Source organism: Salvelinus fontinalis, chromosome 21 (assembly GCF_029448725.1).
Source record: "Salvelinus fontinalis isolate EN_2023a chromosome 21, ASM2944872v1, whole genome shotgun sequence".
NCBI classification, from domain to species: Eukaryota; Metazoa; Chordata; class Actinopteri; order Salmoniformes; family Salmonidae; genus Salvelinus; species Salvelinus fontinalis.
Genome location: NC_074685.1, coordinates 7,830,822 through 7,848,256, shown reverse-complemented (window position 1 = coordinate 7,848,256; position 17,435 = coordinate 7,830,822). Strand labels below are relative to the sequence as shown.

At 41.4% G+C, this 17,435-nt stretch overlaps 1 protein-coding gene across 1 annotated transcript in view; it reads left to right on the top strand.

Moving 5' to 3' along the window:
• The first annotated feature begins 9,651 nt into the window (after nucleotides 1-9,651).
• The window catches only part of LOC129818117 (protein CutA homolog), a 40,419-nt gene continuing 32,635 nt past the window's right edge, over nucleotides 9,652-17,435 (top strand). The window contains exons 1-2 of the mRNA XM_055873708.1: nucleotides 9,652-10,006; nucleotides 11,317-11,465. Of these exons, the coding sequence (XP_055729683.1) occupies nucleotides 9,902-10,006; nucleotides 11,317-11,465 (254 nt within the window). The 5' untranslated portion in view covers nucleotides 9,652-9,901. The remainder of the gene's footprint in view (nucleotides 10,007-11,316; nucleotides 11,466-17,435) is intronic.

The window sequence follows — 17,435 nt, the reverse complement described above, 5'->3', positions numbered from 1 at the left end:
TGCGCCTGAATCGACTAGCGCCTTATGCTGGAGAGAGGGAAAAAATTTAAGGAAGCATATTAACAAAAACATGTGACCAACAGGAAGCTCTGGGAGAGTGTGGTGCTGACTCACCTGAGGTGACCGAGGAGTGTTCTGCCTGCCCTCTCTATTCCCAGATGAACTCCTCCAGCACCGACCGGAAGTGTGCCCTCTTCGGCCACAACTGGTACAGGAGGAGCCTCCTCCGATCTCCCTAGATGCTGCCCCTCCTAGCTCCATCGGGATGGGAGCAGGAGGGTCAGGAGATGGAACGGACAGGACCCTTTCAGAACGTCCGCGAGCAGCTAGCAGATGGTCTAACCGGATAGACATGTCTATTAGTTCATCCAAACTTAGCGTAGTGTCCCGACAAGCCAGCTCTCTGCGGACGTCCTCTCTCAGGCTACACCTGTAATGGTCTATCAGGGCCCTGTCGTTCCATCCTGCTCCAGCAGCCAAGGTCCGGAAATCCAGCGCAAAGTCCTGCGCGCTCCTCGTCCCCTGTCGTAGATAGAACAATCTCTCACCCACCGCTCGGCCATCTGGAGGGTGATCGAACACGGCCCGAAAACGGCGGGTGAACTCCGGGTAGTGGCCCCTCGCTGAGTCGGCCCCGTTCCAAACAGCATTGGCCCACTCTAGGGCTCTACCCGTCAGGCAGGAGACGAGGACACTCACGCTCTCCTCATCCGAGGGAGCCGGTCGAACGGTGGCCAGGTACAGGTCTAATTGTAGCAGGAATCCCTGGCACCCCGCCGCCGCTCCATCGTACTGGCTAGGAGGCGTAATACGCAACGCGCTGGTACCGGGTCCCGCTGGAGGAGATGGTAATGGTGCTGGAGGGAGGGTAGGTGGGTTTGTAGGGAGACCACTCCTCTCCCAACGATCCATCCTCTCCATCATAAGATCCATTGCTGATCCAATGCGATGAAGGATGGACGTGTGATGAAGGACTCTCTCCTCCATCGTGGGGAGAGGGGTGGTCGCTGCTCCTGCTGGCTCCATTGTATGGTGCGGGCTTCTGTTACGCTCGATGAGGACAAAGGTAAGGAGTCAGGCGCAGAGAGCAAAGGTAACGGGGAAAAAACACTTTTTAATGTCCAACCAGAAATACAACTGGTAACGTCAAAAAACATTGGCGTACAACTCCAACTTGAATAAAGTCCAAAACTGGAAACATAAATCCAGTCTGTGGAAAACCCCAATGAAAAATAGCAACCTCAACATACAAACAGAGAAACAAGCCCGCACAAACATAAACGGGCTAAACGAACTTAAATAACACCACCCTAACAACCAAACAATAAACAGGTGAAATCAATTAGACAAAACCAAACGAAAAGGAAAAAAGGATCGGTGGCAGCTAGTAGACCGGCGACGACGACCGCCGAGCGCCACTCGAACAGGAAGGAAGGCCACCTTCGGTAATACTCGTTACACATAGGACATCATGTCATACATGTATTGTGTGTTTTGTTCGATAATGTGCATATATATATATTAAACAATCTCAGTTTACATTGGCGCGTTACGTGCAGTAATGTTTTGATTCCAAAACATCCGGCGATTTTGCAGAAATATTCATAATAAACATTGACAAAAGATGCAAGTGTTATTCACAGAATTAAAGATAAACTTATCCTCTATGCAACCGCCGTGTCAGATTTTTTTTTTAAATTACGGAAAAAGAATAATCTGAGAACGGCACTCAGAACCCAAAATAGCCAAAGAAATATCCGCCAATTTGGCGTCAACAGAAGCTACAAAAGACACTATAAATATTCACTTACCTTTGAATATCTTCATCAGAAGGCAGTCCCAGGAATCCCAGTTCGACAATAAATGACTGATTTGTTCCATAAAGCCCATCATTTAGCCACTTGTTGTTAGCATGTTCAGCCCAGTAATCCATCTTCATGAGGCACGAGCAATTCCTCCAGACAAAAACTCAAAAATTTCCGTTACAGGTCGTAGAAACAAGTCAAATGATGTATGCAATCCATATTTAGGATGTTTTTAACATTAATCATCAATTAGGTTCCAACCGGAGAATTTCATTGTCTGAAGAAAAGCATTGGAACGAGAGCATACTCTCTCGTGACCGCGCATAATGAGACCGAGGCTTTCTGCAGACCACTCAGTAAAAGAGCTCCTATGAGTCCCTCCTTTATTGTAGAATCCTACAACCAGTATCTAAAGACGGTGACATCTTGTGGAAGCCCTAGGAAGTGCATGCACATCCATAACTAACAGGGATTTTGATAGGCACTGTTTTGAAAATCGATTTCTCACTTCCTGTTTGGATTTCTTCTCAGGTTCATACTCACAGACATAATTCAAACAGTTTTAGAAACGTCAGAGTGTTTTCTATCCAACAGTAATAATAATATTCATATATTACCATGTGGGACAGAGTAGGAGGCAGTTCAGTTTGGGGACGCAATTCATCCAAAGTGAAAATGCTGTCCCCTATCCCTAACAGGTTTAAATTGTTGCATGTAATTTATATTTTTGTTCAGTATACATATTGCCAAAGCCTACTTTGGAGATTTAGTGATTAATTTACAATATTAACATAATTAAAACAATAATAATCAAGATTGTCAGCGGGACAATCAGTAACAACAATAACCATGGGTAAAAATTACCATATCATGGACAATAACAGTCATAGAGGACATGTGCAGGTTGGTTGGTCTGTCAGACACTGTTCCTCATCTACTGGCAAGCAGCAATGTAGTGCATTGCCAACCCACAGCCTTCTGCGTCTTCCCCCAACAGGACGGGTAGCTTGTTCTCTTCAGATAGGTCTTTGAAACCTTGAATAAGGGTCTCAAATTTGGGGAAATTACACTCTAAATTGTTTTATATTTTTTACATTTTGTCAGGAAATGCACCTCTGTCTCAGGTTATGCTGTGGTGCAGTGGATGCACAGCTTTTCTTCTACAGGGAGCCAGGTTTTCCTGTTTGTACCCTTCTCAATGGCAGAGGGGGTCAATGTATTTTACATGTTTCCAAAACTTAAATGCTCTATTTCTAGTTTTTGTGGATATCTTCTTCTTAATAGGGGGCGCTGTTTTCACTTTGGGAAAAATATAGTGCCCAAATTAAACGAACTCGTACTCTGTTCTAGAGCATATGATATGCATATTATTATTACTATTGGATAGAAAACACTCTGAAGTTTCTAAAACTGTTTGAATTATATCTGTGAGTAAAACAGAACTCATTTGGCAGGCAAAGTTCCAAACAGGAAGTGAAAATTCTGAAATGGGTCTCTGTGACAGGCCTTGCCTATTCAATTGCCTTGCATTTATGGATCTGTATGCACTTCATACGCCTTCCACTAGATGTCAACAGGCTGTAGAACGTTGAATGAGGTGTCTAGCCTGATGTGGGACCGAATGAGAGCTTTTGGAGTGACGGGTCAGCCATATTGGCAGTATTTTGCTACGCAGTTGGGAACACCATATCTTTGTCTGCAATGCGTTAGGTAGACACGAATAAATGCTCCGTCTGGTGACGTTATTGGATACATATGAATGGTTGAAACGTTATTGGAAACATACTAAAGGTGGATTCTCAACTGAGTTTGACCAGTTTATTCGACTTTTATTATCAGTTTTTGAATTTTTCGTTCCATGCGCCAAACGTTGATGGACACTTGAGCTCCACCATGCTAGACAAAGTTGCTAATTCGACAGAAGAAATGGACATTCTAAAACAAAACAACGATTTATTGTGGAACTAGGACTCCTTTGCACTGCATTCTGATGAAAGATCATCAAAGGTAAGAGAATATTTATGATATTATTTCGTATTTTTGTGGAATATGTTGATTACAACATGGCCGAGAATGGCTGAGCGCTGTCTCAGATTATTGCATGCTGTGCTTTGTACTAAAGTTATTTAAAAAAATCTAACACAGCGGTTGCATTAAGAACCAGTGTATCTTTAATTTGCTGTACAACATGTATTTTTCAGCAAAGTTTATGATGAGTTTTTCTGTTAGATTACGTCGCTGTGTAAAATTTCTCCGGACATTTTGGTTTTATTTGTGACGATGGCTGCGTTGTAAAACCCAGATTTGTAGCTATAAATATGCACATTTTCGAACAAAACATAAATGTATTGTATAACATGATGTCATAAGACTGTCATCTGATGAAGTTGTTCGAGGGTTAGTGATTCATTTTATCTCTATTTGTGGGTTTTGTGAAAGCTATGTTTGCGGTGAAAAAATGGCTTTGTGTGTTTGGCTATTGTGGTGAGCTAACATAAATACAGTAGGGCAAAAAAGTATTTAGTCAGCCACCAATTGTACAAGTTCTCCCACTTAAAAAGATGAGAGAGGCCTGTAATTTTCATCATAGGTACACTTCATTTATGACAGACAAAATGAGAAAAAAAATCCAGAAAATCACATTGTAGGATTTTTAATGAATTTATTTGCAAATTATGGTTGAAAATAAGTATTTGGTCACCTACAAACAAGCAAGATTTCTGGCTCTCACAGACCTGTAACTTCTTCTTTAAGAACTAGTGTATCTATCATTTCCTATACAACATGTATTTTTTAGTTATGTTTATGAATAGTTATTTAGTCAGAATATGTGTGTCAGAAAAATATCCGGACGTTGTGGGAAAAAGATGCTACGTTAGCACAATGTATAACCACTGATTTCAGCTCTAAATATGCACATTTTCGAACAAAACATAAGTGTATGTATAACTTGATGTTATAGGACTGTCATCTGATGAAGCTTATCAAGGTTAGTCAAAAATTATATATCTTATTATATATCTTGCTGGTTTATTCGCTATCGCTAACGTGCCTATTGCTATCGCTAACGTGCCTTGATGAATGAATGCGGTAGTGTGGTAGGCTATTGTAGTAAGCTAATATAACGATATATTGTGTTTTCGCTATAAAACACTTAAAAAATCGGAAATATTGGCTGGATTCACAAGATGTTTTTGTCTTTAATTTGCTGTACACCATCGATTTTTCAGAAATGTTTTATGATGAGTATTTAGGTATTTGACGTTGGTGTCTGTAATTACTCTGGCTGCTTCGGTTCTATTTCTGACGGTAGCTGTGATTGTAGCTGCAATGTAAAACTGATTTATACCTCAAATATGCACATTTTTCGAACAAAACATAGATTTATTGTATAACATGTTATAAGATTGTCATCTGATGAAGTTGTTTCTTGGTTAGTTTGGTTGGTTCTTGGTTAGTTAGGTTGGCTTTGTGCATGCTACCTGTGCTGGGAAAAATGTCTGTCCTTTTTTGTATTTGGTGGTGAGCTAAAATAAATATATGTGGTGTTTTCGCTGTAAAACATTTTAAAAATCAGACATGTTGACTGGATTCACAAGATGTGTATCTTTCATTTGCTGTATTGGACTTGTTAATGTGTGAAAGTTAAATATTTCTAAAAAGTATATTTTGAATTTCGCGCTTTGCCTTTTCAGTGGAATGTGGGAGGAGTTCCGCTAGCAGAACGCCAGAGCCAGACAGGTTAATATAAAATCATTATTTTGTCTTTTTGGGATTTTCTACCGCTCTAGCAGGTCCAGGCTCTGCTGTGGGAGACAGCAGGCACAGGTCATCTGCGAAGAGCAGGCATTTAACCTCTGAATTGTGGAGACAAACACCAGAGGCTGAGGATTTTTCTGGAATAGTGGCCAATTTGTTGATGTAAATATTGAAGAGTGCGGGGTTCAGATTGCAACCCTGGTGAAGGCCGTGCCCCTGGTTAAATAATTATTATGTTTTCTTGACAATTTTGATGCTGCATGTATTGCCTGCATTCGGAAAGTATTCATACCCCTTTACTTTTTTCACATTTTGTTACGTTACAGCCTTATACTAAAATTGATATAATAATGTTTTCCCTCATTCTACATACAATACACCATAATGACAAAGCAAACACAGGTTTCTTTTTAATTTCTGCAAATTTATAAAATAAAAAATACTGAAATATCACATTTACATAAGTATTCAGACCCTTTAATCAGTACTTTGTAGAAGCACCTTTTGCAGCGATTACAGCCTCGAGTCTTCTTGGGTATGCACAGCTCTGCACAGCTATTTTCAGGTCTCTCCAGACATGTTCGATCGGGTTCAAGTCCGGGCTCTGGCTGGGCCAATCAAGGACATTCAGAGACTTGTCCCGAAGCCACTCCTGCCTTGTCTTGGCTGTGTGCTTAGGGTTATTGTCCTGTTGGAAGGTGAACCTTTTTGGTACCCTTCCCCAGATCTGTGCTTTGAAACAACCCTGTCTCTGAGCTCTACAGACAATTCCTTCAACACCATGGCTTGGTTTTTGCTCTGACATTTTGCAAACATTTCTGAACATCTGTTTTCTCTATGACTGCCTTAAAGATGGCTCTCAATCAGAGACAATGAACCACAGCTGCCTCTAATTGAGAACCAATCTAGGCAGCCATAGACATAACTGGACAACTACACTAGACACTGCCCCATACACATACAACACCCCTAGACACTACAAAAACACATACATTCCCCATGTCACACCCTGACCTAACTAAAAAACATAAAGAAAACAAAGAACACTAAGGCCAGGACGTGACATATATATATTTTTGAAAGGTGGCAATTATAGCAGGAAGGATGTTGTTTTTTAAAGGATGGTAGTTGTGGTCACCAAATAGATGACATGACATGACAATGCACTTCCAAATGTATGCAGGGTTGAGGAGGAATGTCATTGAATATGCTGGTGGTCATTGCACAGAGCAGTGGCATTATTGTCACTGTTATTGTCACAGCCAGTCAGTCAGTGGTTGTTGTGGCTGTGGTTGAGTCATCATTCAGGGACTGCAGCATTATAGGCAGCAAGGCTGGAACCAACCCACCCCAGGAATAACATGATGAATGGCTCACTCACTCTGTCCAAGAGGAGGACGTTGGTGGTGGTTCAGAGGTGGTTAGAGTCAGAGTATGGGGTCAGAGTAGCAATGAGAAAAACAACTCCCTGCCTGCCTATCTCCATGGGGAGGAGCAGCCTCCTCTTACTTAATCTCTAATCACTACTGGGGAGTCCCTTTGTTAGGTCCCACTTGACCCCCTACCACTCCCCCTTCCTCCCCTACCATCCCTTCCTCAACCGACACACAGAGGGAGGAGATTCAAGTATTGAAAGCTTCTACATCGGTCTTACTATTCACCCTGTCTCCTCTGACTGTTCCGCTGCTCTTTTCATGATTCCTTTATTTTCTCTCTTCTTTCTCTCTTCTTTCTCTCTTTCTCTTTTCTCAGCCCTCCTTTGCCTCTTGACTCCCTACTGTCTTTCTTTTGCTTCTCTATTCTCCTCTTCTTTGTCAATCCTTCTCTCAATTTTTCCCCTCATCCCTCCTCCCCCTCCTCGTTCTTTAACTTATTCCTCACTTGTATGTTTAGACCTGTGGCCTCATTATCTGCCTCTCCACATTCCACTTGAAGTCTGCTGGTAAAAACAGATGAAAAACACAAAAACATAAATAATTAAAAATTATTTGTTGAATGACACATTTCAAGGGACCATAAACGGAGTGAACATAACCCCTCCCCCCAAGCTACGCCCCAAAATGAGTAGATCAAACGCCTCTCTCCCTAATTCCCTTTTCTCCCTTTCTCTCTTTTTTACCCACCCATCCCTCTATTTCGGTCATCCTCTTTCATGTTGCGGAACACTGGCTTAAGTGGCTGAGCTTTCTGACAGGCCTCTCAAATGAAGCCTGTGAGTCGGCTGAGAGGGAAAGTGAATTGGTTTGTTCTGGGGGCTGTGGCCTTGATGGCGCACCCTGCTGTGAACTCTCTGATCTGCCCCCTAGCAGGATGAGACAGCCAGCCAACAACACATGCACACACAAGCACAGGGGTGGGGAGGGAGATTGAATAGGACGGATGAGTCACACTAGTTTCATTCTTGGAACAAGCCTTGTTTCTTTACAATATATTCTGGTTATTGCCTGTTTTGAAATGGGGATTGAGTACCCTGAATGTCAGGTTTTTACATTGGGAGGCAGGATTAGACTGAAGGAGAATATATGTGAACACACACTGCCATCTAGTGGCCACTCTGCATTCTGGCACCACAGATTTGACTTGAGGCTTTGAGACAGTTTTGTCTAGAAGGGATACAACCAATGTAAAAATGTACTTTTTTTTGTAGCATGTTAGGGTAATTAACGTAGCAGGTTAGGAGAATTAGGTTGGAAAATATTTAGGGTTAGCGTGAGCTAAAATGCAAAAAAAAAAAAATTTGTATTTTAGCCTCAATTTGACAAACTGTATGCCTTCTATCCCTTTGTGACAGGTGTCTGGTTCTGGTTCATCCTCCTGAAAAGCAGAAGTCAGTTGACTGTCTGCTATCAACTATAACTCTATAACCAGGGGAAATCATGGAGCTGTTTATTATCCTTTTACTTATCATCTTCTCTGCATTGTCGGTTTTGTATCACCGTCATAACGGCTGCATAACACAATAACAATGGCATATACAGTCATATAATTATTGGAGTCAGTTTATAACAACTGACTGTGCACTGACTGTGCAATATCACACCACAGACAGTGTTTGATGTAAACCTTTCATCTTCCAGTGGGATCTTAGTTACAATATCTGTGTTTGTGCAGTAAAAGGGTGTGCCCTGTCAAATTCCTCGACCATGCCCTAAATGTGCCTCCTCTCTGAGGGTTATAGGAAGACAGTGTTTGTGTCCTAAATTGCACCCTATTCCCTTTATGGTGCATAACTTCTGACAAAGGCCAATAGGGAATAGGGTGCCATTTGGGACCAAACCAGTATTGTCTTGATGAATAAAGGAACAACAGTATTGTCTGAAAAGGAAAACAAGTTCCTCAAATTAACATTGATGTATTCTCTTTGTGTGACTCTCTTTGTTACAATGATGCAACAGGTGAGTTACTTGTATAGCAATATGTTTAGGGCATGTCATTTCTTATCATAAAACATGTTCTCTATTTTATAATGATAAATTGCCTGTTCAATAAACTCAACCATGGTTGTGTTGTTGATGTTCTCATGCGGTTTTCTGAACAGGTTCATGGAAATGTCTTATCATAGGTCTATATATTCTGGCAGATCTACTCAATTGTTCCTTTCAAATGACCGGGCATAGCTGCGGGAAGTAGGGGTGCTGAGGGTGCTGCAGGCACCCCTGTAAAATCTGAATAATAATAAAATAAATAATAATACTTTTTAAAACTACAGTATATTTTTTCACCAAAGTAGTGCACTGGGCCTTTAATAGTCCTGTATTAGCAGACCGATATAGCCATCTGCATCTCGGGCAAAAAGACCACCCCCCACAGTATTGACTCCCCCACTAAAATAAAACCGTTTATATTTTTAATCTGCACACAACACAGGCCTACCTCTCTAGCCTCTACCTCGCATCCAGTGAAAAGCACTTATGTTTATTAGGGAGCGAAAGCCGCTTACGGCCAGGGTTTAGGGGTGGCGCCCTATGTTCAATGCGAGTGTTTGGTTGGACGCTGGTGTATCAGGAAGTGTCAAACATCCAATGACAAGCACGGATTCCTGTGCTGTCATAGACCGTCCTATCCGACCTACCTGTCACTGCGCTTATCTATCCACAACAATGTGGCTTCAACAGCAGAAAAGTTCACCTTTGCAGATTTAGCACATTAAAAATAGACTATTATTCACAAGAAATGGGCAACGGACTATGAAGCGAGAACTTTATTTGTGAGGGTATAAGCGCAAAGCTGCTTATAGATCCTCTCTACCCTCTCCAGGTCAGGTTGAGCGCACAAGGCGCCATCTGTTCTCTCCCTCTCAAACCCGGGCCTGACAGTCTGAATAACTCTTGGTCGGAATGACATTTGTTGCTGGCAGTAAAATGGACTTCGTGTCCCCGCGATATCACAAGCAGTCCCTAGCTCAAACGCTCTGTCGTTTGGGATTGTTCGTGATCTGTATGGTAAGTTTATTATTTTTGTTGAATACAATTATAGAAATGTATCCAGATGGCAAATTAATAATGTTTTGGAATGCAGTTTTGTTGCAATAATTCACACATGTGAGATCAGTTACCTATAACAATACAATATCTGGGGGGAAACCCTCCCCAAATAGTCACAGATTTATTTTATTAAAGTGAAATGCTTCTCTCGTACTAAACAATTATTGACAGATGTTTTTTTTGGGAGGGGTCACTTTGTTATTTAGTGAAATGCCAATCACTCATGCCATGCTGCTTGCAGTGAGACAGAGAGAGGCTGCAGCGAGAGAGAGAGGATTATAAATTGGCCGCTGTCTGTTCCAACTAGCCATTCAGCTGTGGGAGCACAATAATAAGAGGATAGAGAACAGAGAGAGTCACCAAGATTAAGCCCGGACACAGCATTCTGATGGGGCAGCAGGCATAATACCTGGCATTGTTCACTGACCAATGAATGACCATCAGGGACCATATCCTGACTCCTTCCACAACTTGCCCTGAAGTGACCTCAACTCAGAGATGTGATTATAGTAGGTGGGGTTTTGCCCAATAGCCTAACAACTGATGCAGGGTCAAAGGTAGGGTATCTGATCCTAGATCTGTCTTTAAGGTAAGGACAATTTGTTCTACCTGGAGTGATATGTGAAAGCATTACACTTGTTATGTGGCATAAGTGGCATGCCATCAGTACATTGTTACTTATAAGGCCATTTTAGGAAAACTGCCATTTTATCTATCCTCTCTTCTAGCTCAAAATGAAAACACATACATGCTTAGATCTCAATCTTGTTTTATGCTAACGGTCCCGAACATTAGAACCGAGCATGGAAAAAGGTCCTGTCATTACTCAGCCCCCTGGTCTTGGAATTCCCTAAAACCCCAGGACCTGGTGTCCCTGGAGGAGTTCAAAGGACACATAGATAAATAGGTTTTTGAGACGCAGTTGTTTCTAGTTGTCACCCTATGTCAAGAGTTTTCATTGCCTTATGTAAGGAAGCATGTTTTTATACTTCACACAAACATCCACTGTGTGTTTGCTGTTGTATTTGTGCTTTTGCCAGTGTCTTCTGTCTGTGTTGTCCATTTTGTTTGACATTGTTTTTGGTTGTTGTTTTTTTATCCCCTATCCCCACAGGAGGCCTTTTGCCTCTTGTCAGGCCGACATGGCAAAGAATAATTATTTCTTAATTGACTTGCCTGGTTAAATAAAGGTTAATTACAAAAAATCTGATCACAAGGTGGGTGGGAAATGAATTGTGTTGCTGTTCCTCCTCCTCCCTCTTCTCCAGGGAATGGTGTTGACCATGTCTATGTATCCCATGCTGAGGTTCCTGGGTGGAAAGCTCCATTCTTCCTTTACAGGGAGCTATCTACCTGGACACCACTCTGTTCTCCTCATCAACTGCCCCAACGAACAGGCAGCCAAGGACATCGGCCGGTAGGCTACAGTCCAACTTCCCATTATCACACTGTAACTAAACAATACTACCCCACCACACACAAACTACACAATGAATCAGTGGTGAAATGCTTCTAGGCTAATCAATGTGATGGTTGTGTTTACTTAACAACATCATGCACCCAAACGAAATGAGGGGAAAACCCTTGAACGCAACTTCGACTGTGTGAAACAGGATCACTCATACACAATGTCATCTTTTGATGAGGTAGAGTTAGGGTTAGAGCATTTTCTGAGAATGAGCTAGGTTGAAGATAACAGAGGTTAAAACAAGAAGATTATATCCCATATCCCATAATGCATTGCTGTCACGGCCGTCGAAAGAAGAGGACCAAAGTGTAGCGTGGTGAGCGTACATTTCCTTTTATTTTCGAATGTCGCCAACAAAACAAGAAACAAAATAAACGACCGTAAAGCTTCCGAGGGCTATAGTGCCACTAACAAAGATACCTACCCACAATCACAGGTGGGAAAAATGGCTGCCTAAGTTTGATTCCCAATCAGAGACAACGATAGACAGCTGCCCCTGATTGAGAACCATACCCGGCCAAAACGTAGAAACACAAATCATAGAAATAAAGGACATAGAATGCCCACCCAAATCACACCCTGACCAAACCAAAAAGAGACATAAAAAAGGCTCTCTAAGGTCTAGGCGTGACAATTGCATAAATGAGGAAGAATTCTAAACAATGGGACCAGCGATGCTAGTTTGCGCTGGTCTCATGAATCTGTTTATTTTCAAAAGCTTCCTCATGGAATTATTAGCTTGTCCTAACCTGGGTACCTTCAACCTAGATATTGAGTTAGTGGTTAGAGAGGCTGAGCGGCACGTCAGTGTTGAATAACTATTTTAGGACAGAATCATTTAGATGGGAGTAAAATTATGTATCGTCAATTGTTTTGGAGGATTACGAATAAGGGTTATTAGAAATGTGTTTGTGGTACTGCAGGGTTACTCTCCCTTTATAATACACTATATATACAAAAGTATGTGGACACCCCTTCAAATTAGTGGATTTGGCTCTTTTTTTACCCTTATTTTACCAGGTAAGTTGACTGGGGAATAGTTACAGGGGATAGGAGGGGGGATGAATGAGCCGAATGTCAGCTGGGGATGATTAGGTGACCGTGATGGTACGAGGGCCAGATTGGGAATTTAGCCAGAACACCGGGGTTAACACCCCCACTCTTACGAGAAGTGCCATGGGATCAGTAGTGAACACAGAGAGTCAGGACACCCGTTTAACGTCCCATCTTAAATACGGCACCCTACACAAGGCGATGTCCCCAATCACTGCCCTGGGGCGTTGTGATATTTCTTTACACCAGAAGAAAAGGTGCCTCCTATTGGCCCTCCATCACTACTTCCAGCAGAATCTGGGACTGACCTGGACCAACCCTGCTTAGCCTGTTATGGCTGCAGCCCGACACCGGTTCACTTATGACAACATCCAGCTCAGGTGCAGGGCGCGAAATTCAAAATCTATTTTTTTTTTAAATAATTAACTTTCACACATTAACAAGTCCAATACAGCATTTGAAAGATAAACATCTTGTTAATCCAGCCAACGTGTCCGATTTTTAAAATGTTTTACAGCAAAAACACCACGTATATTTATGTTAGTTCACCACCAAATACAAAAGAGGACAGACATTTTTCACAGCACAGGTAGCATGCACAAAGCCAACCTAACTAACCAAGATCCAACCAAACAAACCTAGAAACAACTTCCTCAGATGACAGTCCTATAACATGTTACACAATAAATCTATATTTTGTTCGAAAAATGTGCATATTTGAGCTATAAATCAGTTTTACATTGATGCTACCATCATAGCTACAGTCAGAAATAGCACGGGAGTAGCCAGAGTAAATACAGACACCAACGTCAACTACCTAATTACTCATCATAAAACATTTCAGAAAAATATATGGTGTATAGCAAAATGAAAGACAAAGATCTTGTGAATAGAACCAATATTTCCGATTTTTTAAGTGTTTTACAGCGAAAACACAATATATCGTTATATTAGCTTACTGCAATGGCTAACACACAACAGCATTGATTCCAAGTAATCGGTAGCGATAGCACAGCTCGACAGATATATTAAATAGCATCCCAAATTGGGTCCTTATCTTTGTTGATCTTCTATCAGAATGTTGTAAAGGGGTCCATTGTCCAGTACCGTCTTTGTTTGGATCCAGAAAAAACTATTTCCCTCTTGAATTAGCAAGCACACTGGCCGTGCGGCGCTAACCTCTCCTTCTTGAAAAAATTCTTCCAACGCATCACGTCTAAAGTCCCGAATAAATTTCAATAATATAATTAAACTATATTGAAAAAACATACTTTAGGATGATATTGTGACATGTATCAAGTAAAATCGAAGCCGGATATTATATTCAACTATAACGACAGTTTTCCAGGAGGCAATACAAGGTCCAACTTCGCGCCTTGGAGAAAAAACATTATGGCGGACCTCTCACTCCAAGAGGCTGTATTCAATCCCTGAACGAGATATTCAAGTCCTTTCTCCTCTCACTTCCGCATGACACCCAGGGGAAGGCGTATGACGTGTTTCTATGGTCCCAAGTGACATGCCCTTTTATAGACAAGCTCTTGAAAAGAGACCTCGCATTTGGAAATCTCACTTCCGGATAGGAAATGGGCTGCAGAAAGAGTTCTGGTTCACTTAGAGAAATAATTCAAACGGTTTAAGAAACTAGAGAGTGTTTTCTATCCAATAGAAATGATAATATGCATATTGTACGAGCAAGAATTGAGTAGGAGGCCGTTTGAAATGGCCACCTCTTTTCAGGTTACTCAGTGCTGCCTCTTGCAGCCATAAGAAGTTAGCTTCAGAAGCAAGCCAGCAGTGGGATGCAGTGTGGTAAGCCACATCCGTTGCTGACAGGTGTTTAAAATCGAGCACACAGCCATAAATTGGCAGTAGAACGGCCTTACTGAAGAGCTCAGTGACTTTCAACGTGGCACCGTCATAGGACGCCACCTTTCCAACAAGTCAGTTCATCAAATTTCCGTAAGTCCTGTTATTGTGAAGTGGAAACGTCTAGGAGCAACAGTGGCTCAGCCGTGAAGGGGTAGGCCACACAAGTTCACAGAACGGGACCGCCAAGTGCTGAACCACGTAGCGCGTAAAAATGGTCTGTCCTCGGTTGCAACACTCACTACTGAGTTCCAAACTGCCTGTAGAAGCAACGTCAGTACAAGAACTGTTCGTCGGGAGGTTATTGAAATGGGTTTCCATGGCCGAGCAGCCGCACACAAGCCTAAAATCACCATGCGCAATGCCAAGCGTCGGCTGGAGTGGTGTAAAGCTTGCCATGATTGGACTCTGGAGCAGTGAAAACGAGTTCTCTAGAGTGATGAATCACGCTTCACCATTATGCAGTCAAACAGACAAATCTGGGTTTGGCAGATGCCAGGAGAATGCTACCTGCCCCAATGCATATTGCCAACTGTAAAGTTGGTGGATGAGGAATAATGGTCTGGGGCTGTTTTTCATGGTTCGGACTAAGCCCTTAGTTCCAGGACATTTTAACACTACAGCATACACTGACATTCTAGATGTGCTTCTGTGCTTCCAACTTTGTGGCAACAGTTTTGGGAAGGCCCTTTCCTGTTTCAGCATGACGATGCCCCCGTGCACAAAGTGATGTCCATGTTTGTTGAGATCGGTGTGGAAGAACTTCACTGGCCTGCACAGAATCCTGACTTCATCCCCATCGAACACCTTTGGGATGAATTGGAACGCCGACTGCGAGCCAGGCCTAACCGCCCAACATCAGTCTTGACCTCACTAATACCATTGTGGCTGATGAGAAGCAAATCCCTGAAGCAATGTTCCAACATCTAACGGAAAGCCATCCCAGAAGAGTGGAGGCTGTTATAGCAGCAAAGCGGGGACCAACTCCATATTAATGTCCATGATTTTGGAATGAGATGTCTGACGAGCAGATGTGTATGTTTCAGAACACATCAAGATCGCAGGAGGTTGGTGGCACCTTAATTGGGGAAGACAGGTCCATGGTAATGGCTGGAGCGGAATATACGGAATGGTATCAAATGCATCAAGTGTTTGATGCTGTTCCAATTGCTCCATTCCAGCCATTATTACGTGCCATCCTCCTCTCAGCAGACTCCTGTGATCAAGTTACAATTATTCTGCACTGGCCATAACTAGGACCCAGAGATTTTCCTGGTTTGGTTGCTTGGTCAGGAAAACACCTGGCCCTATTAATATCACATGTGATGTGACCAACCACTAAGCAGAATATATGCTAAGTAATTAGTATTTCCACAATGCTTCAATGCTTCAGCTCTCTCCTGTTTGTAGATCTCACTAAATAGAATAAAGAATAAATTAATAAAAATTACTACTTATTTAGTAATTATTACAGTCCAACGAAATGCTTCCTTGCAGGTTCCTCGAAAATGCAACAACAATAATACATTATAAAAGATAAGAATATTAATATAAAGTAAATGGCTCAATAGAATATAATAAACAATTTAGCATAAATATACAGCTATTATTTCAATTCAACCCAGGATTCAACAAAAAAAGACAATATATATATAGTGGGAATGAAAAGTATGTGAACGCTTTCAACTTACCTGGATTTCTGCATAAATTGGTCATAACATTTTATCTGATCTTCATCTACGTCACAACAATAGACCAACACAGTCTGCTTAAACTAATAACACACAAACTATTATAATTGTACATGTCTTTATTGAACACACCATGTAAACATTCACAGTGCAGGTTGGAAAAGTATGTGAACCCTTGGATTTAATAACATATTGACCCTCCTTTAGCAGCAATAACCTCAACCAAACGTTTTCTGTAGTTGCGGATCAGACCTGCACAACAGTGAGGGGGAATTTTGGATCATTCCTCTTTACAAAACTATTTCAGTTCCACAATATTCTTGGGATGCCTGGTGTGAACTGCTCTCTTGAGGTCATGCTACAGCATCTCAATCGGGTTGAGGTCAGGACTGACTGGGCCACTCCAGAAGGCGTATTTTCTTCTGTTCAAGCCATTCTGTTGTTGATTTACTTCTGTCTTTTGGGTTGATGTCCTGTTGCATCACCTAACTTCTGTTCTTCAGAAATTTGATTTAATTTGATTTAGTCCTATTCTTTAACCTTGAGTTTTGGTTGAGATATAGATGTAAATCCAACATATCAATTATTCATTTGTAGACAAACTGTAATTAATATAACATTTATAGATATATATTTAAAGCTGCAATACCTAACTTTCTGGGCGACCCAATCAAATTCACACAAAAATGTTTAGATCTGTCATTCTCATTGATAGCAAATCTAACAAAGCGGTAGATCTATTTAATGTGTGCTTTTTCTTTGTGTCCCATTCTTAAGTTAAGTTTTTTTTCATCTTTTACTTTTGATTTTGTACACCAGCTTCAAACAGCTGAAAATGCTATATTTTGGGTTTTGAAAAATATATTTCACAGTGGGATAGATGGTACAATGATTCTCTACCCTATGCTTGCTTGTTTTGTCACATAAAATGAACTCGTCGAATTCTAGCAACCAGGAAATGGCGGAGCGATTCCTGCATAGTGCATCTTTAAAACTTTCAGAGTGAGTATCAGAACAACAATTTTTTTCAAGCGGACATTCTCAGCTAAGCTACAACATAATTTCTGACTCATTCACTCACCAGACACTTATTAAAAAGAGGATATCTCTCTTTAACAATTATACCATTTCAGAGGAAAGAAATAAGGAAATGGTCAAACGTGAGGGCAGTGAGACACTTTCTGCAGAAGTGAAATTAGTTCAAATATATTTTTAACATTACCAGATTAAAACAAACCTTCCATATTTGGCTAGACTGTCAAAGTAATTGATACATTTTTAAACAAATAATGATGAGGCTGTGTGA